This window comes from Hetaerina americana, unplaced genomic scaffold (genome assembly GCF_022747635.1).
Source record: "Hetaerina americana unplaced genomic scaffold, ioHetAmer1.1.p SCAF_1, whole genome shotgun sequence".
NCBI lineage: Eukaryota > Metazoa > Arthropoda > Insecta > Odonata > Calopterygidae > Hetaerina > Hetaerina americana.
In genome coordinates this window covers 72,779,007-72,801,103 of record NW_027286069.1, presented here as the reverse complement: position 1 = coordinate 72,801,103, position 22,097 = coordinate 72,779,007, and the positions used below count along the sequence as shown (strand labels likewise).

At 36.5% G+C, this 22,097-nt stretch overlaps 1 protein-coding gene across 1 annotated transcript; it reads left to right on the top strand.

Moving 5' to 3' along the window:
* Positions 1-1,907: 1,907 nt before the first annotated feature.
* LOC139686033 (prostaglandin G/H synthase 2-like) lies at positions 1,908-20,388 on the top strand. The gene is made up of 9 exons (XM_071583166.1): positions 1,908-1,992; positions 3,683-3,802; positions 5,703-5,846; positions 8,295-8,473; positions 9,986-10,092; positions 16,747-16,871; positions 18,005-18,291; positions 18,397-18,610; positions 20,045-20,388. The coding sequence occupies exons 1-9, from the start codon at positions 1,908-1,910 to the stop codon at positions 20,386-20,388; spliced, it is 1,605 nt and encodes a 534-aa protein (XP_071439267.1).
* The last annotated feature ends 1,709 nt before the right edge of the window (positions 20,389-22,097 follow it).

The following is a 22,097-nucleotide window of genomic DNA, read 5'->3' as shown; positions in this document are numbered from 1 at the left end:
CTAGTATGTATTTCAATGCAACAATTTCAGAGTGTAAAAATCATTCGCCTTGACCGAGATCCCAGTCAAGGCGGATGATTTTCACACTCTGAAATTGTTGCATTATTAACATCGACATTAAAATGCATAAAAGTAATCTATAACACAGTAATCGGTATGATAAATACTTAAAAACAATTGCTTTCGCCGCAATGTGATTTTTCCCGATCAGGCACAATACAAATGGCTAGAGAATGTACATACGACATGTGAAACAAGAGAAATTCATTCCATTAAGGCTAATGATATTTGAACACTACTAAAATTGTCTGCATTGGCTCTCTTCCTACGCTGAAACTTTATGGAAAAAATTAGCATCCTCCCACAATTAACTAATGATTAGCATCCTGAAATCCTCTGCCATACGGCAGCATTGGAAGCTCGCTCCGTACCTGTAGACCTGAATCATGAATCGCAACGTTGCAATTTATCGACTTTTCCTTGTACCTACTATCTCACTGAGTTCATGTCAGTACAAGTATTAAAGATTATGCACGAAGCAACTGGAAATGAAAGTGGAATGAGCAAGTGTTCAGAAAAAATAGGTTACCGTTGGCGGGGTTGGCTTGACTTTCAACTTTAGGTGAGGCGACCGCATTTGCAGTAATGTTATATTATCAGCTTCTCCGTGAAACCGCAGACTATCAAGGGATCTCAGCCATGAAATCACTATTTTATCGTCATTTGGACGGATAATCATCCATAAAACTCGGACGCAGCGAAACAATATGACGTTACCTACTCTGCAAAGGTGTAATTTTTAAGATATAACATATTTTTATAGAAATAGCGACAATTTTGCTCTTTTCATTCACATTCTGTATGCTATGAAAAGCATGAAACGGCCCTGTTCCATTGTTTTCAAAAATTTAATCCTAAGGCTTTGGCCTATCCACTCAGCGGTTTGAAGGAAATATGTACGATATGAATGGGTATAAATCTTATCAGGGCAGCAAAGCGCAGGTCACCGTGCCACCAGACCTAACAATGTTTGGACCAACGTGGGCAATGTTTATCAAGGCTCCCGAAAAAACTGAAACCATTAACATTCAGTTGGAAACAATAATTGCAATATTTTAATGTTGAAATATATCATATAAATCTATTGGAAATGGATAAATCGTTCAAAGTAGTCGTATGAAACGATCAAATGATTGAAGATATTCAGAACCTGTTTGCTTTAAAAAACGATACCTTCAATTCAACTGTCATTAATCTTGATTACTTCGGTCCATCAATTCGGTATCTGGACCAATTATCATATATTATACCATAAATATTCATAGATTTTCCGATATATTTTTCTTAGCATGCATAAAGTTTAATGATACTATTTTTTAAGAAGTCGGCATGTGGATATAAAATGTCCATCAAACGAAATTAATAGGGCAACTTCATTTGTATTTCATTTTGCTCGATATAATAGAGATCTTTGGAATGAGAACAGTTTTAACGGAGTCGACTCTTCTCTTTTATTTGCCCGTGTATTTTATTGATAAAACTCTAGAGAATATAATTTTGCGTGTGAATCCGGACGTTTCAGCTAGTAAGATATTTCCTAACAACTCCCTTATCTCTTCCTATTTTTATATCCTGGAAACTACGTTGTGTTCAGATCCATCCGTAGTAAAAATCCGACTTTCACCCTGACAGAATGAGATAGCTATGGCATACACTGTATATCATAGGTCACGAGCGTACGCAAAACTATCATACGAAATATGTGATAGCGGTTGAAGAGCTTCAGGGGTAATGGCATAGTGGCGTGCGACATTCCACCCGCACGCGATTTTTAGACATGTCCGATTTACATCCGAACGGATAAACTTTTCGGAGATAATTTAATTTTACTTATTCCAAATGCTAACATGCTCACAATGCTGTCATTTTTAAATGCCCATGCCCATTGGCGGGGATTTGGGGGCAACCCCCATGTAAATGAAATATGGGGAGGTATAAACTATCTTCAACGCGCTAACAGAAGCAACTTGCCGCATGGGCATTCAAGTTGCTTGAAAAGTAGAGATATCAAAGCTTACCTCGTAAAATGAAGACTTTGAGTAACCGATGAATCGTGGTTACACAGTGGGCTTGTAAGGATTTGCTCCGTTAATTTCTCTTTCTCACTTGTACGTAACTTGCTTATAGCATTCCATCTCTTGCTACGGTGGTGATGTTTTCTTGAAGAAGATAACCAACGCTGTAACTACGGTTACAAGAAACACTGCCAAGAAATGTAATATTCGAATACACAGCAAGAAAGATAATTATGACTTAGTTTTCAAACGAGTTGAAAACCATTTACGATCAAATATCAATTCACCTTAGTATAAAAATTCTCAAGATAAAGCAAGTTACCGATCCAATCAATGCATTGCACTGAAAATAAAATTTTACTTTTCTGGTTAGAGACGAGAAAATATACTTGTATTTGATATTCTATTCGTTTAACATAGCATTTTAATTATTCAATTATGATAATTTTTTGTTAGATTTCCGACATTACTCCTTGGCAACGCGCTTTTGGTGCACCATGGTTTCCTTAATGTAAACAATATTTGTATGTATTTGCCACGCTAAAAATTTCAAAATGTATTGACATCCGTATTTATGGTAAATTCAGCAGAGGCGTCATGGCTTAAATTTTCGATCCCTCGATTTAAAAATTCGAATAATGTTATCGAAATTAGAAGGCACGTATTTTAAATTTCCGGTATTTCAGCAACAAGTAAGTAAGGTTGATTAGAGAATGCTTTAGAAAGAGAGGTTTTACGAGATTGTTGTTCCTTCTGAAACAGGGTAGATTACATTACACCAAATGGCATTGAAGGTTCTTATAGATCAACACTAAATCTTAGGTGTAGAAGATTCAGTGATTTATGATAATGCAGACCTGCTTTCACTTACAACTAAAATATTAATTCATGCTTAATATTATATCTAAAACTATAAAATAGAAGCTTTTACCAAAAAATTGCAGTGGTCCTAAGATTTTCATTAGTGATCATAGAATCCCTATTTCAGGGGCTATTTGCTGAAAGTATGAATTATGCTTATATTACAGATGCATTTATGTTGTAATATTTGCCAGGATGGTATGAATAATCAAATGAAATTAACAATTAAAAGCATTCTATACCTTGATATCCATTTATGTCTTTTTTAGTGATGCAGAAGATCCTATGTCTAATATTAATTTCCTTAATTGGAGTTCATGCATCAGAAAACGCTAGTTACACAGTTGAAACTAATACCAGTAAGTACTAACTGCTTATGCACTTTAAAACCTCACAACCACTGTGTTATACTGAAATATTTTAATAAAAATATTACATCATACCTTAATATATCTTGTACTACCTACACCAAACAGTGATTAGCCTTCTTGCAAAGATCGGCAAAGAATGTAATTTGATTATTTATTCATAAAATGGAATAAAAAAAAATATTCAACCATGGAAATTTGATTGATTCATTTAATTTCAAAACAAGTATGCCACTTGGTACAAAGAATGCCATTTTTGAGATAAAATATACACATTCCTAAACTTCATAAATTTTACCTTCATTAAACCTGTTGCAATTTGGTTGCCTCTGTAAGACATTTAAATGTTAATACCTGAAATATTAACCAATTTTTCAGCATATGATCCATGTTGCGCTTTCCCATGCCATAATGGAGGCATTTGCTCCCAGAAAACATTACACAGCTATGAATGTGACTGTACCGATCTTGGATATCATGGATCAGACTGCCGCAGACGTAAGCACCTACTAAAAAAATGTTCCACATTTGCCCTTAAATATTTAAGAAAAAGCAGATGTTAATATCTCAGCATTAAAATTATGATTAAATTAAAATAGAGCAATGGCAAAATAGGTTGGTGTAATATTTTAAATCAATAAATATAAAAATAAAAATTAATAGTCTCATAGTTTATAATAGTTTTTCACTACTGCCACTATTTCAGAAAGACATAGTCAACTTGAAGCTAGGATGAATGTTATATATTCCTGAGTTCAGGAGGAGAATATAAATAATTACTCTCTTATTTTAGGGGTCCTGTTGACACCTGAAAATGCCATAATATTACCGTACAGTTCTACTCTATTATACCCTTTGCATTTTAGTTAATGCATGTTTCCCAGCAGGAATACACACAATTATGTCCTCAATATTTTCATTAAGAAATCTCTATGTTTATGAAACAGAATGATTAAACATTGAACAAGAGAAGCATAGCAATATGCCAAATTAACTGTTTATTAATTAGATAAGGAAATGACATTTGGCTTGAAATGTGAGCCATTAGTTTTGCATGTGCTGATGTAGCTATTTTCTTAAATTGTTAGTGGCTCATTGCCTGGGCCTTCAATATAAGATCAAATGGCTCAAATGAATCACATATGAGGCACAGTATAAACAAAATGGGCAAGGACTATGAAATGACGTTCCATAATATGACAGATGGGACTTAAGTTTTCCAAGCAATTGATGAAAGCTAAATGGGATGAATCTAGGGTCAGAAAATAGTCAAGGGGGGAGCTCAAAAGATACACTATCAAGAGTTTTGGGGATAAGGCAAAATGGAAAAAAAAGATGAGCAGGCAGTGAACACACGTGCAAGCACTTGGTTGCAGACCTAGCAAGAGATTTTTTGAGGTTTCCTCTTGGTAATGAGAAGGAACAATCCACCAATGCAACAAAACGATGACACAGATTAACATTGGCAGTTAATCATCTTTTATAATTTTACTGTTTTATTACTACAAACCTCGACTTTATAACCTTGAAACAATATGAATTACAGCAGCATGAAATTTGGAAGTGTTTTTGTGGTGCCACTTAATATTGTCCCTTATCAAGAAACCAACTGTATCTCGCCAAATTTGGTAGGGACTTATGGAAAATCATTAAGTAATATTACTGAATTTAAATGAGTGAAAAACTAAAATGAAAAAAAAGGATAATCAAGATAATTGTTTCCGGTTTATAATGAATATTTAATTTTATGCTTGCTCATCTAGCTTTTATAAAGTGTCAATATCTAGTCCTGCCTGTTTTTTTATATATGTTTTGTTTTCTTTGCCATTAGTCAGATTATGCTTAAGAAACTCGAGTGTAGATGCTGATGTAGGTTTTAGATCCAAAACTAATCTGGAATAATCTAACATCAAGTTTGTATTCCAGCATATTTTTCAACTAAGTGGGATGAATTTTGGGCACTCTCACCCGGATATAAAGATAATATCCTTTGCGGAGAAAATTTTCTCTGGGCTATCATAAATCATATAAACTCCCTTCATGGGAAAGTGCTGAAAAAATTTTATGCAGGTAAATATACCCAAACAGCGTAGCACTATTATATTAACAATAATGATAAAATCTTAATAAAATTATTTACTGAATTTTAAAGCACAGGAAAAGAAATAATAACTACAAAAGTATGCTATCCTTTTAATTTTTATTCCACAGCTGAAGGACACCAGAAATGCTACTTTATTCTAGTTGTATTTAAATTCTCCTCATAACTTTTTTAAATAACTATTAAGACTTTCAGTAGTTACTTTTTTTGAAAAAAGAGGTTATGTATTACTCATAGTAAATGCTCAAAATTATATATCATTAAATAATTCCAAAAATTCTAATGAAATATTTACAGTTGGTTTTGACTCAATTGACAACCCATTGCGATATAATGTTAAGTATGACTACCCAACATATGAATCTCACTTTGAAAGTAATCCTATTGGGCGAATACTACCTCAAGTTCCAGTCAACTGCCCAACACCAATGGGCGTGTTAGGTAAGCTGAATCATAGTCTACCATGGGATTAGACCCAGGCCCACCTTGTAAGTATTCACTTGTTTATTGAATGGTTAAAAATTACTATTCCATCACAAACAGATATTTCACTGTAATTTACAAGCATTCGCATCAATGCAACCTGCTGGCATATTACACGATAGATAGATAATATTATTCATCAGAGCTTTTTTCCCCTCATTACTTTGCTGATTACAATTGATTCTCTCTCCCTCCAGAAGTTGTGGTTAAAAATGCTCGACATAAAATTCTAAGAAATAAACTACATGACAGGCAAATCATGGCCAATTTTATGTAATTCAAGACCCGATATATCTTATATTTTACTATGGTAAAATAAGAAGATGAAATAATAAATAAATAAACCGACTTGAAGTAGGACAAGTACGTTCTCATGGCCTCCCTTATGAATTGGGCAGGGAATACGTGGGAAGGAAAAGAGCAAGAAGAGTAAAGGAAAAGGTCAAATGATAGAAAGAGGAATCTAATTAATGAAAATGAAGACTTTGGCCCGGTAGATGATTTGTGAGGAGGAGGTGCAATATTTTGCACTCTCTGAATTGCATATACCCATACCCACAGAAGACAGAGTAGATGGTAGGGGGAAAATGGGATATGATCTTTAGCCATATCCATATGGTATGACTGAGCAGTTTCTGAGCAGAACTAACTAAGAAGAAGAACATAACACAATATAAGTCATTTCTGACTGCAAATGGTGATTTACTGATTATTTCTGCCTAAATGAGTGGCAGAATGTTCACCACATTGGGCAAGATTACTCGACAGATCATATAAAGTGAAATTTGAAATGCATTGATGGAAATGATAAAACAAAATGTTAGATTTTGAATTTCACCAAGCATTTCACTGTCAATTACAAGCATTCACATAATTCAACATAGAGCCTGAGGCAAATTAGACAAAAACTGATGAATATAACACTGTGAAAGATTCATGATGTGTCAATTGGGTACTGAGTCTAAAGAAAAACGTAAAATGATTAATAAAATGGAAACATTGGTTAAATTTTCAAAGCATCAAATCCTATTAGTACAATGAAGATAAGGAGTGCCAAAATTTTCCACTTCTCATCCTAAAAAACCACGGTCGTTAACCTAAAGGTTGATTTAATATGTGAGAGGATGACAGAAACAGTGAAAAACTCTTGTGATTTTCCATGGAAAGATTCCACCACATCATACTCTACTATACACATCTCTATTATACAGGTGATAGGATAGTAGACCTCATATTAAACCCAAAGACATTTGATATCCACGCATACGATTAAGAGGACCAGTCACTTTATGTGCATCATTGGCAGTTTCCTAGGTTGGTACCAATAAAATCACTCATCTTGAGCAAAGCTGAGGGTGACAAAGTGTCACCCAGATTGGAATCAAGGCCCTGCAAACAGAAGGCCAGTGCTCCATACACTGGATTTAAAGAAATTAAAAATTAGAGCATAATTAAAAAGAAAAATTGAAAGACATTAGGTTTCTAAAGATTGGCATGCTTATGAAAGTAATGTTATTGTGTGCCAATCCAATGGTTGGTTTGGTAGGTAAGGGTGGAGCCCACCTAATAATAGGCCCAATGGCATGTGAAATAAATACATCAGAACAGGAGGCAGTTCCTTTCCTTCTGTTGCTCATGTTTTCCAGTAAGATCTGGAACCTGAAAAATTACCAAGCTTGGGTAATGCTAAGGGTACCCAGTGGCATTTACTGAAATCCAGCTTGGGCCTTCTGGTCAGTGGCTCTGGATCTACCCACTGGACTATAAATCCCCAGCAAGTGATGGAGAGCACAAAAATAACATTCACAAAATAGAAGAATGGAGAACATATAAGGATTCTAAAGTGGAAAAAAAATGTCAGGGCTTAAACAATACATTATCCTCTTCCCAGCTAGATGCCATCAAAGAATTTCAAATACACCAGAAATTTCACTGACCAACATCACAACTTACCGATACTAAATCTACATAATTCAATTTGTAAGCAATTCATATGAATGACTTTTAGGTAAATTACCTTAATTCTGATATATTAAAAATGAATAACATGCATGCCACTATTAAGTTGGTACAATATGCAGTTGCTACATCACCTGTTTTACTCCTCCATATGAAATATATCACTTCTGCCTGCATGTTATATTTGGCAATTGTGTATTTTGGATGGCTGATTTCACAATTTTAATAATACTCCAAGAGCTGACAGTATCAAATGGTAATTCTTTGCATAAATAAACTATTATGATGAATTATACCAAAATTATAAAAATAAGTTATTCTGAACAGTGCTGATATTGTAAAAAACTGTTGATTGTTCATCTTTAGTTAGCTTTTCATAATAAATATGCAACTAAAGTACAGATAAGTTATATTTTTTAAATTTTATTTCGAACTTTGAATCTACAGGGCCAAAACTTCTTCCTGATGAATCTGAAGTTTTTGAAAAAATATTCCGAAGAAAAAGATTTAAGCCTGATCCATCAGGATCTAATTTATTCTTTGTAATGTTCACTGAGCATCTGAGTTACATGCTCTTCAAGGAAGAAAAACCTGATGATTACAGTTTTTCAAAGTTACCAGGAGGGGTAAGAGAAATTTTACAGGCATTATAAAATTTGCATCTACCAAATAAAGTCAAACCAGAAATATGTACAAAACGTGACGACCTATGTTTTAAAACAATGCCTTTAAAATTTATATTTATCATTAAGGGCAGTAAGTAATCTGTGCTATATAGGATATATTAAGCCAATTAAAAGTCCAAAGGATACTGCAGTGAACAAAACTCATCAATGAAACACGAACATGAACTTTTGCCTAGTGTTACGGCGCTCTCCCATCCAACCAAAATACATCTTCCAATGTAATCAAATACTTGGATTCCCCCTAATTTTCCCTGCAATATTTTTCCTTTTACAACTATTCTTGAAATTTCACTTATACTTTCATGCATGCCCAGAAACAATTTGCAATAATACATCATTGAAACAGAGACTGCGATAGTCTTGACAACAGAATATTTTACTTTTTAAGATTCCATATAAGACAGTAGTTTTGATAAATGGGATGGGTTCCATAATGGGGCAAGAAATAGGAAAACAGGAATGGGGCCAGCCAGGGAAAGGAGGGGTTTAATCAGGTAGTCAAAAATAGCTGGGAGGGCATTGAGAGGAGGATAATTTCTTCAAATGAAGGAGTCCTAGTGATGTCAGGAGGTTTTGATTAGGAAGGTAATCAAGCAAAATACACTCTGTGTAATTGTAGAGAAGGCAGTAATCTGGATGAAATCAAGTGGAAAGTGGAATTCATACTTAAAAAATTTCATTTGTAACCTTTGTAGATTCATCTTGGGCATATTCAGCTACAAGGTATGAAATCTCACAAATATATACCCTACAGAAAAGAGCATTCCAACGATCACATATGTAGACCTATAGACACATAGACCTATTTTTCCTTAATTTTGAAAGACAAGCCCTTGTGTTAGGCAATGCTCGGCAAACAAGGAAAGGGCAAGAATAGGAATGGAATGTTGAACGGGATGAAGGGAGGAAGGAAGTGTACAGAGATAAAAAGAGGCCTGTGGTAGAGTAGGATATTAGGTTGTGTTTTGTTAGGAGGAACAAATATTTATTTGGTGGTTGTGTCCATCCAAAACCTACCTTAAGCAGTACATTACCTAATACATGTATATTAGGTGAATTAACCTAACACAAATGAAATATCAGAGTTAAAGAAGAATAGATACATACATCATAGTCATTAGTGCAGTTTTTGATATTTTCGAAGATGAATTCTGGGGAGTCTATCAGCTGAGGAGCTGATGGACTCCCCAGCTTTTGTGAGACTTTCGTGTGTTATACATATACCTCTAAAGCTGCACTTACAGCCATTTATTTCACATTAACTCATGATTAAATATTTTATTTCATCAAGTGCAAAGCTTGTTTCTAAATAGAAATCCATCATTTAGTTTGACAGTGATCACATCTATGGTATAAATGAAGCCATCCGTAAAGAACTGCGCACCATGAAAGGGGGTAAATTAAAAACATCAACCATAAACGGGGAGATTTTTCCACCAATTCTGTTACAAGATATCATACCTGAAAAACCACCACAACCACCACCCTCCTATCCCAAAAAAGGAGCTCCTCCAATGGAAGCACCAACACCACCAGATGAAGACAATCTTGAAGAGGAAGAAGAAGACATGTGTCAAATCGATCTAAGTGTTGCAGATGAGAAGGTTGGAACAGAAAAAGTTGAAGTAAGATATCTCATATATTCATAATCCAAAACATGTATTTTCAAATTGCATATGGAAATGAGGTCTATTTATGCCTCATTGGAGTTATAATTTGTTTATTTTAATGACAAAGCCAAAATATGGATTCTTCATAAGGTACCTGAACATGCATACAATATAACCTACTGGGTCATTCATAAAGGAACTGATTACCGAACCTAGTGGAATAGCATTTTAGGAAGGATAAGACGTCTCTCATATCTTAAATAGAGAAAAATAATAAATGCTCTATTAATATGTTTTATGTATAAAAGAAAGTTTTACTGCATCATCAAAAATAAGTTGAGCTCTTTATTTACTTTTGGTAAATGATAGTAACTAGCATGCATAAAAAATACTTTAACTTTAAATACATCTTAAATAAAGGAAAATGAAGCATTGAAAATTAATCTTTCAATAAGCTGCCAAAATATGCTTCACTCTGTAAACTAGCTATTTCATGTTTTTATGGCAGTAAAATTATTTCAATGCATACAAGTTATGTTCACTGGAAGAACATCAAAGTCATAATTAGATGCCACGAAAGAAATTTCCAACTATGACTATTTGGTGTCAAATACAAAGTCTCTGCTTTTTTTCCCAAAGAGGGCATCTGACTTCCGTGTAGAAGCCATTAAAGTGACTACGGCTTACTCTACCAAAGAGATCAACAGGAAACCACCTCAGTTTATGCTAGCCATAGACTGCGGCAGTAATTTCCTTCTTGGGAGCTACCATGGCTCCTCAATTATTTATCCCATGCAATAATGATTACATGAAATGTGAGCCTTGGCAGCTATGAAACCCAGCCCCCTGGGATGGGTGTCAAGCTCACCAGCATGAGTGGCAATACCTCTTGGTACTTCGACACACAAAATCCTTGCACAATCAAATTGGTTACAGAGGAAGAAAAGGACCACAAATTGTTAGAATAGGAGTGTTAGAATGATGTTGAGGACAGTGATGTAAGAAAACATTGAGCAGGCAATGGAGAGAGGAAATATGAATATGTTAAGGCTGTGTAAGGTGACATGGAAAGATAGTGGGAATCACTAGGGTAATAGTTATATGTAGATCATATAGTGGAGAGGATAAGAGCTAGCGAGGGGTGACAATATTGAACAAAAAGATAGGAAGAAGCATAGTAAACACAGAGACGGTGAGTTACAGAATATCATCAGTTGGCAGTACCAAAGAACTTATTTCTTATTCAGGTTTACATATCAACAGGTAGTGATAGGAAGAAGTAGATAATGCAAACAATCAACTTCAGAAATGATTACAAACATTTCATAGTGACGAAGGATTGGAACACAGTGGCAGGTGAAGGAAGAAATGTGAGTAATGTGGTGGAGCGTTAAACAAATTTAGGTACATCATTATATATACACACCACTCTCTGAGAGCCAACGAGGATTTAGATCATAATTCAGTACTAATGAAGAGTAAAATCAGTTTTAATAAGATAAAAAGTAAAGACTTGTGGATTGAAGAGAAATGTCCAATCTTTAAATCTGGAACAAAGGAAGGAATACCACTAGGCCATTGATAAAATTATATATATAATAATAATAAATTATATACATAATAATGATAAATTATCATTCCCAAGATTAAAAAAGATGGGCACTACACAGAATATGAGTCCTGGCAACTACAGGACTTGGCTCAATCGGCCTTGTGTTGTGCTTGGCAACTGGGGAGGTAAGGCTTCCATGGTCGTCATCCAGCAAAACCCTCACAAGGGAAAACCAACAGCAGCGGGACAGAAGATGCAGGAGAAGAACAATTTAGTTAGTTTAGTCACTTAGAATGTTAGGACAATGATGAGGACAGGGAAAGTAGAGAATATTAAGCAAGAGATGGAAAGGGGAAATATAGATATTTTAGGTATATACGAGGTGAGATGGAAGGATAGCGGGGATTACTGGAGTGATAATTATAGAATAAGGGGTGGCCATAATGTTAAAAAAAGAGGTAGGAAGAAGTGTAGTTTACATAGAACAAGCAACGGATAGAATATTATTCATAGAGAGAGCAGAACCGACGAACTTGGCCATTGTTCAGGTATACATGTCACTGAGCAACCATACAGAGGAATAGGTCAATAGGATATACAATCAGTTAGAGGACATAATCGTGTTTGTTCCTGCAGGGAAACATTTGATAGTGATGGGGGATTGGAATGCGATGGTAGGCAAAGGAAGAGATGGTGATGAGGTGGAGGACTATGGTTTAGGAACGAGGAATGACCGCGGGGAGAAAGAAATCGAGTTCTGAAGGAGACAGGAATTAGTCATCACCAACACTTGGTTTACACACCACAAAAGGCACTGGTATAAATGGAAAATGTGATAAATTCTCACAACTTCCCGGGAGCGGATACAGAGTCTGACCACAATTTAGTTTTATGAAATGTAGCATCTGTTGCAAAAAGATAAGGCAGGGGCGGTGGGTTAGGAAATGGAATGTAGAAGCATTAAATGGATTGACAAGGAAGGAGTACCAGCAGGCTGTAGAGAAAACCATGGAGGGTGGTACAGAGCTGAGTACTATTGAAGAAAAATGGGAATGTATCTAGAAAGGGATATCGAAAGCCACAAAAGATATTATAGGAACCGTTAACCGAAAAAGGACTAGGAAACTGTGCATCCATGATGAGATGATTGCAAAGATGGATGAGAGAAGAAAATGGAAGAATGTAAACACAGAGTAAGGCAAAATGAAGTACAAAGAGTTAAATAATAAATTTGACAGGAAAAAAATAAAGCAAAAGAAGCATGGTGGAAGATGCAGTGCGAGGATATGGAAAGTGTGCAGAGGAAGGGTGAAATTGGTGTGCTCTACAGCAAGGTTAAACCACTAGCTGAAAGTAAGAAGGGAAGATCTACACTAATAGTTAGAGATAAGGCAGGTAAGGCGGGTTGACACAGAAAAGATCCTAGAGAGATGGAAGGAATTTATAGAAGAACTGTATAGTAATGAACTTAGACCAACAAAGTTAGACAGTGAAAAGGAACATGACATAGAAGAAGATAGCTTATGTCCAGGCATACTCGACGATAAGATAGAGAGGGCATTAAGGGAGATGAAACTAAATATGGCCACGGGGGTGAGATAACATTCCTGTAGAACTACTGAAATATTTAGGAAAATGTGGGAGGAAGAGGCTATATGGGCTGATTCGTAGTATCTATGAGGAAGGAATCTGGCCAGAAGACTTTGTGAGATCAGTGTTAGTTCCTATTCTGAAAAAGGTAAAGGCTACATCATGTGAGGACTACAGGATGATAAGTTTGATATCCCACGCAGCTCAAGTTGTTCTCAGGATCATAAACAAAAGGATAGAGAGTAGGGTAAATGATTCCTTAGGGGATGATCAGTTTGGGTTTAGGAAGGGGAGAGGTACACGTGATGTCATTATATGTTAGGCAAACAAGCAAAGGGCAGGAACAGGATAGGGATGTTTGACAGGATGGAGGGAGGAAGGAAGTACTCCTTGAAGTAGAGATGAAGAGGGACCTGATTTTGAGTAGATGGCTGGACTGTGTTTTGTTAGGAGTCACCAAATATTTATTTGGTAGTAGTGTCCATCGAAAAACCTGCCTTGGTATGAGCCATACCACTCCATTTCCTTGAGGAAGATGTAAAACCTGCCCTATTTTCACCACTCCACCCCACTCCATCCCACCTTTTAACTCTCTCCCGCCCTTTCCCCACTCCTCCTGCACATCCAAGAACTTTGTTTATCTTCTGACCTGTAAACTCTACCCGGCCTTTTACATAGGCCAATGTTCCACACCCCTGAACCTTAGGATTAACAACCACCTCACCTCGTGCAAACCCTCCTCCCCATCCACAGGTCTCCCTATCCCTAAAAATGCTTCCCATCATAAAATCCCCTACGACCAGCGCTTCAATGTTTCTGTCCTAGAATCCCTTCCCCATCCAATAACCCTATAGAATTAAAAACTCTTGAAATGGCATTCATTTGGCCTATCAGCATCCGGGTCTCAATGTCGTTCACTAACGAGAATGGTTTGAATTGTCACTTTGTGGAAGCGATTCATATCAGAAAGGAGAATACTTTGTTCTTCCGCATGAATTTTGGTGCGCATGGCCTTTGTTTCGACTTGTAGGGTCTTGATTACGACTTTGTAAGTTGAAACCTGGGTCTTGGATGTTGCAATGGGTGTGGTGAGCAAATTGTTCTCTTTTCCGATTGTGTCAATTCCACTTCCTCCCTCTCACTCCTTCCCTATCTCCGCTCCCCTCTCCCCCAACCATTCCTCTCACCACTCCTCCGCCTCCCATTCTCCCCTTCCTCCAGCCCCCTTCCCTTTCTCTCGCAACCCTCACCTCTCCTATTCCAGCAGTCAGTACTTTTGTTTTTTCCGATGAAGACAGAGCAAAATTCCGTCAAAATTATCAAGAAATAACATGTGAGTGTTCTTTTTGTGTGTTCTTATATTGTTTGTTGCTGTCCAAGTTTTATATGTATATATATATGTACACACCTGATTCGTAGTATTTATGACGAAGGAATCTGGCCGGAAGACTATGTGAGATCAGTTTTAGTTCCCATTCCAAAAAAGGAAAAGGCTACATCATGTGAGGACTATAGGACAATAAGTTTGATATCCCACGCAGCCAAAGTTGTTCTCAGGATCATAAACAAAAGGATAGAGAGTAGGGCAAATGATTACTTAGGGGCTGATCAGTTTGGGTTTAGGAAGGGGAGAGGTACGCGTGATGCCATTGTGGTAATGAGATTATTAATCGAGAGGAATATAGAGTACAACCAGGAGGTATTTGCCTGTTTCGTAGATTTCGAAAAAGCATTTGATAGAGTGAATTGGGAAAACTAATTAGTATATTACAGGAAATAGGAATAGATTGGAGGGACAGGAGGCTAATCCGCAACCTGTAAATGTCTCAGACTGCACAGGTGCGAGTGGGGAACGGGGAGTCCGGTTGGGCAGTGTTAGGAAGAGGTGTAGGGTAAGGTTGCCCATTATCACCATTGCTATTCAACCTGTATGCAGAGGAAATGATTAAAGAGGCATGGGAAGAGCTGGAGGTAGGAATGAGAGTGGGCAGGGAATTCGTAAAATCAGTTAGGTTTGCTGATGGCAAAGCTTTAGTTTGTCATTCAGCCAAGGGGTTGCAAGAATTGCTGAGTGAATTGGAAATTCAGTGCGACAGGTATGGGATGAGAATCAATATTAATAATACAAAGGTTATGCGATTTTCTAGAAAGAAAAAGGCTAAGCTAAACATTAAAATAGGAGGGCAAAATTTAGAGCAGGTAGAAAAGTTTACGTATCTCGGTAGTGTTTTGGACCAACACGGTCAAAGTAGTAGGGACGTGAGGAGAAGAATTGCGCTAGGCAAAGAGGCTTTCACAAGGAGGAGGGAGTTGATGACGGGGACCTTGAGTAAGGATGTTAAGAAAAGACTCGTAAAAACTTTGATATGGAGCGTAGTTATGTACGGCGCAGAAACGTGGTCGTTGAAGCAGGAGGATAGACGTAGACTGGAGGCTTTTGAAATGTGGGTGTGGAGAAGAATGGAGAAGGTGAAATGGACAGAGAAGAAAACAAATGAGGAAGTGCTTGGTATGGTGGGTGAAGAGAGGGGTTTGTTGAGAGAAATCCTATGGAGGCAGGAAAAGTGGATGAAGGGGGTTTTGACCGGTAGCGGGATATTGAAGACTGTAATCGAGGGGAGAATGTTAGGCAAACGAGGAAAGGGAAGGAACAGGATAGGGATGTTGGACGGAATGAAGGGAGGAAGAAAGTACTCGGAGCTGAAGAGGGACCTGATGTAGAGTAGGATGTTGTGTTTTGCTAGGGGTCACAAATTAAATAATTAGTAATTATGTCCATCCAAAAACCTACCTTAACCGGTAGATTACCTAATAATAATGTAAACACACACACACACACATATACACAGGTACATTCATCGCCAAGAAAATATTTTTGCGCTTGTGATCTGCTTGATTTTGCCTTTCCCACTACTCCTGTGTTTGTCTTTTATATGTATTGCTGTCCCTTTTCCTAAAATCTATATCCATGTGAATGAATATTTCTTTGAATATATATGTATGTAATTGCAAAGGAAGGACAGAAATATTTGGCATTTCAATGGGCAGGCCAACATCTTCAGATAGAAAGATTTTTGAAGATGGAAATGGATTTCTTCAGAAAGAAAGATTTCTGAAGATGGCAGCTTGCCCATTGAAACGTCAAAGGAGGCAATAGCAATATACAGATTAAATTAGATTAAATCAAGTTACGAGGACTAACATTTTATCTTACTTAAATGAGGATGAAATATGGTGAGTGTGTTGTAACATTAAACAGTTCACCATCATGAATGATAATACAAAATTCAAAATATTAAGAAATTATGTATTTTAGCATTACAATCATGAATGAATGAATAATAAATTAATTTGTACCATGTTCAGGTAAAGGGTTGTACAGCAGATATTGAGATGGACTATCCTGAAAATACAGGGGGCCTGAGATTTGCCCTAGGAAATCCTAAATTGACAAAAACTCCTTTCCTAATCCTAATTTCCACTATTTGGATACGTGAGCATAACCGTGTTGCAGAGATTTTATCATACGAGCATCCGGATTGGGATGATGAAAGAATTTATCAAGTCACTCGTCTTGTAATAACAGGTAATATTTCAAGCTAGTAAAATAAGGTCCACAAGACTTTATCATGTACCATATTTTTATTATCTTATCCAAATTGGTTTTTTCAAAAGGTTTCATTTCTCCGGCCAAATTTTCCTCCTATCTAAGGAGCATCAGTTAGGTATATGAGAAAATTGCATTGACAAACGTAACATGACATTTTAAGTGTTTCAGATGAAGAAGAGACAAATGGGAGGGACTTTAAATAGACATGCAAAGAAAAGAATTAGAGAAGTTTAAGATGGGTATTATACGGAATAGAAATTTACTATGTTTAGAAAGAGGAAGAGATCATATTGAAGTTATCAAGATAATTATACAAGAAGAAGAGGGGGTAAGTTAATATGGGAAGAGGGAGGAAGAATATAAGGATTTTGGAGGTCACAAAAGGGGGTTGCAATTATTAGGAGCAGAAAAAGGCAACACTCCAGGGAAAATGATGTATGCAAATATATGTATGCATGTAAAAATGTGTAAATATTATTTCAGAGGTCATGAACAACATAGGTATATTATTTTTCAGGGAACAGCCTAAATTTACTTCTAAAATGTAGGCAGACATCAAGAGCATAATGGGGAAAATAAATGCAAGGATGATGGAAGACCAAATACTATTTTCTGATACTTTCAATACCTTTAAAAAAATTCAACAAAAGCTTGCTAATTTTGAATGTCATTTTTGGCATTATTATTGTACGTTGTCACATGGAACTCACCTTTTTCAATCTCTTTATTTGCATTTGTGCATTTCTCTTCATTTCAATCTCTGTTTCCAAGTATTATCTCATTTGAAAGTGCTGGTAATGTCAATGGCATAATACCAACCACTCCCAACATTTGTGATCAAATGAGTGATGAATATGTCTTTGGAAATTTAAATAAAATGGCACTATAGCATAAATGTCAATATGAGTCTAAGAAACACCAAAAAGGACGTGTAAATAGACTAGCAGCTTCAAATAACAGGCCTCTGATCTAATTAATTTGCCAAATGCTATCCCAATTGGTGTTTAGTTATTTTCTGTCACAATATATTAAATGAAAATCCCTAAAGAACATGTATGGCAACTTTTTTCAACGCAGCAGCTTGCTAAAGCAAACTACAATTTTTTCAGGTGAACTGATTCATATTACAATGACAGACTATTTGCAACAGTTGACCCAATATAATTTTGAGATCATTTGGAAGCCAGATGCCTTCAACCATGAGGTAACTTACCAACCTGACCGAATCAATGTGGAGTTACATCAGCTAAAGCACTGGCATGCTATGTTTCCTGATTGTTTGAAATTAGGTAACACAACCTATAACATCACAGAAACATACTATAATAATAAAATATTAACCATAGTTGGATTTGATGATGTACTAGACATCCTCATGAGAACCCCAGCAGGAAAGGTAAATGACTAATGAAAGAAAATTTTCCTTTCGCTTTCTCAATTCTCTGGTGCTGTTTAATGCATACCTACCAACTTAAAATGATTATGGAAACTTCCTAAACAGGTTAGCTCTAGGAACTATGCTGATTATACCAGAAATACAATAATTGATGCAATTCGTGAGGGAAGAAAATACAGGTTACAATCTCTCAACAATTATAGAAAACATCTGGGCCTTGACCCATACAAAAGTATGTTTGAACTTTGTGGAGAACAAAAGCTGTCCAAAGATTTACAACTCTTTTACGGGGACATTAATGCTGTGGAATTGTTCACAGGTATGTGAAGTTCATACTTAGGCACTTAGAAATTTTGACAGCAAAAATAATAATTTTAAGTTCAGAATCTCCCATTTTGTGCAAGTGTGCTTGTGATAGTGGAATCACGGTTAAAGCTAAAGCTCTATATTTCATATGAGCAAACCCTAAGATACCAACTGCAACTACAAGGTCTCTCCCAAAAGTAGTAGGACTGAGTTGATTAAAAAAAATTTACGACCAGAATTGATACATTCCCTCAAATGTATTCGAAGTAGAACCCTTGTTCATCAACGCACTGCTGCCAGTGGGTTTTCCACACCTTGCACGCCTCCTGGGAGGCAGCCCCCGGAGTGCTACTAAGCTCCCTCATCATGGCCTGTGGTAACGATTCCACCGAGCTACAGTGACGTCCTTTCAGCATGGATTTGAGGCAGGGCAAGAGGATGATGGAGCATGGGAAGAAGCAGAATCTGGTGGGGCATTTTCTAAAACAATTGGATCCTCATTCACATTGTCGAGAAGCTCTTGGCAGATCCAAGTGCAAGTTTTCTTTTCTTTATCCAAGAGCACTTGTGGCATCGAGTTCAAACACACCTTTCTCATGCCCATGTTTTCAGTCACAAGTCGATGCACATCACTTTTACGGATGCCAAGTTCATCAGAAACCATGCAAACACTAAGTCTACGATCCCTGTCTAACAAAGCCTTCACCATTGCAAGATTTTCATAACTTTTTGAGATTGAAGGGCATCTTCAACATCTTCTCTATCCTCCTGAAACAACTTGTACCACTCGATCAAAACATCTGACCTACTCATGGTGTTATCACCATAAGCTGCCTGAGCATGTCATGAGTCAACTGCCTCCAGCCTTTGTGGAGTGCCTATCATTCATTTTCGAAACCACTATAAGGTGACCTGATTTCTCTCTGTCATGAACCAGTTATTGTAACAGTGCTATGCCATCCAATTTTGCATGAAACTAGGAGAAACCAGGAAAGGGACTCATGACATGTTTAAGACAGCTTATGGTGATAACACCATGAGTAGATCGGGTGTTTCGATCGAGTGGCACAAGTTGTTTTGGATTGATAGAGAAGATGCCAAATGTTCAGGTCAGGTCAAAAACTTCTGGAAGCCAACTGCCACCAGCCTCCTGCCTTTCCTGAGAATCACCTGTTTTGAATCAAACCAGAGAAACTGCAGCCCATCCATCTGTCTATCCGGGAAAAAATAAGTCATACTACTTTTAGGACTGACCTTGAATTTCCCTCAGGGCTTGTGTCATAACTACTGTGCTTGATATGCATCCCCATTTCATGCCATAAAATGTGTGTGTATACTCAAAAACCACTACCTAGAATTAAATTTAAAGTAAATTAATACATTTTGATAAAAGAAAATTACTTCAAATTCCATACATTCGTTGCACATCTTGCTTATCACCATTCAGGAATTGCAGCAGAGAAGCCTCGATGTTCTGTGCTCAGTCAAACTCAAATGGCCTTGGGTGGCCCTTATATCATAAAGAGCCTTCTTTCAAATCCTATTAATTCACGTGGTTGGTGGAAGCCATCTACATTTGGTGGTCCTATAGGATATGATATTGTAAAGGGTGCAACTATCAAAGAATTGATCTGCAAGAATCGCATGAAATCATGCAAAGGTGAGGAGCTACTATCATTCCATGTTCCCACAAAAAAAGAACTGGAGGCAGAATTGGCTCGAAAGAAGAGTAGGCTATGGTGCCTAGATGAGGAAGATTTCATCAACTCGGACACTTTAGATTCCGTGTAACACAGATACAACATACTCGGTACTCTCTCCAAATCTCTACTTCCTGTCATTAGTTAAATTCCTTTTCTTATGAAAGATTTCCCCGAATGATTATGTGACAAATAACTGCTAAGAATAGGAATAATAATTGGATCTTTACTAATTGGATCCATTTGATAATATTTTCCTAAGGTTAAAGTCATTGCACTCTCAAAATAATTCACACTTTTCATTAGTAAAGTGAACATTTTTCATTACAATGTGTAGATGAACATTTTTCAGTACAAAATATATTCCTTCAATTATGCTGACACACCCATTGGTATTTATGAACTTATGACCATATGATGTGCTTTGTAGTCATGGAAATATATACCTTATGGAGTTGTTTACATATTTCTAAATGATGATCGAAAAGCAAATATTGTACAAGTCAATTGGCATAACTAGACATTATTGCTAAATATATCTAAAAACAAATAGTGTTCAGGTATCTTTATGAAATTTTTCCGCATCAAGATTTAATATGAACTTAAAGTGTCACTTTTCTTACATATTACAGCACAGCTGCACATTATCATATTAAAATTTTATATAGATAAACCTTCAAGTTATACAGAGACATCATGCAAAATACAGGTAATAAGTAAATAGACAAAGTGAATAAAATTCTTCATATAATGCTAAGAAACCTCTTTTTACTGAGTTTCAAAAACTCCAATAATGGCAATGGCACATTAATATTAATAAATTATTTAAGATTTTAACAGAGAAAACAGCATTTTTAAAAAGCATATACAGGTCAAGGCATAATAGGTTTTTAGCTTTAACTGTCTAATGTGAACATCAGGTTTCAGTCCTTTATTTTGCTTTCAGCAGAAATCAATTTACTCTTCTTTGTATAAGGTTAAGAGAAATTGAGATGAAAAATTTGTGCGTTCAGGTGTGTCATATACCTAACACTGGTTAAAAGATATTTTTTTACTGGGTTTTCCAGTGAAAAATGGTAAAGCTATTAAACCATATGAACCATAAACACAGTAATCAACCAGAAGGTCAGTTTGGTAGGTGATGGTAAGGTTCACCCAGTACTAAGCCCAATGGCATGTGAAATTCATACATCAGGGTATGGGGGCCAGTTCCTTTCTCTGTGACTGGTATAGTTTCCCAGGAAGATCTGGTACCCGATAAATCACACAGCTGATGATGCCCAGAGAGGCTTGCCCAGGAATTGAACCTGGGCCCTCTGGTCAGTAGTCAATGCTCTACCTCTGGACTACCACAACCCATGGTAAAGCTACTACTGCTTTTAAAATGTTTCCAAATAATAGGATTAAAAATCCATAAACAGTAATTCTGGAGTCGCAGGTCAGTTTGGTAGTTAATGGTAGAATTCACCCAATACAAAGCTCGAAGGCATGTGAAATTCACACATCAGGATAGGGGGGGCAGATAGCAGTTCCTTTCCCTGGGCTGGTTATGGTTTCCCGGGAAGATCTGATACCCAAAAAGTCACACAGCTTGGGTCGAGCTGAGGGTGCCCAGAGAGGCCTGGGAATCAAACTCTGGCCCTCCAGTCAGGGGTTCAACTTTACCCCAGGACTGCCACATTAAACTAGATTAATTCAAGTCTAAAATTATGTGAATTATTACATTGCACAATAATAATTTTTAAAAATTATAATTATATTGGATTGGGGATGCATTTTTCCAGTTAGGAGGCATGAAAT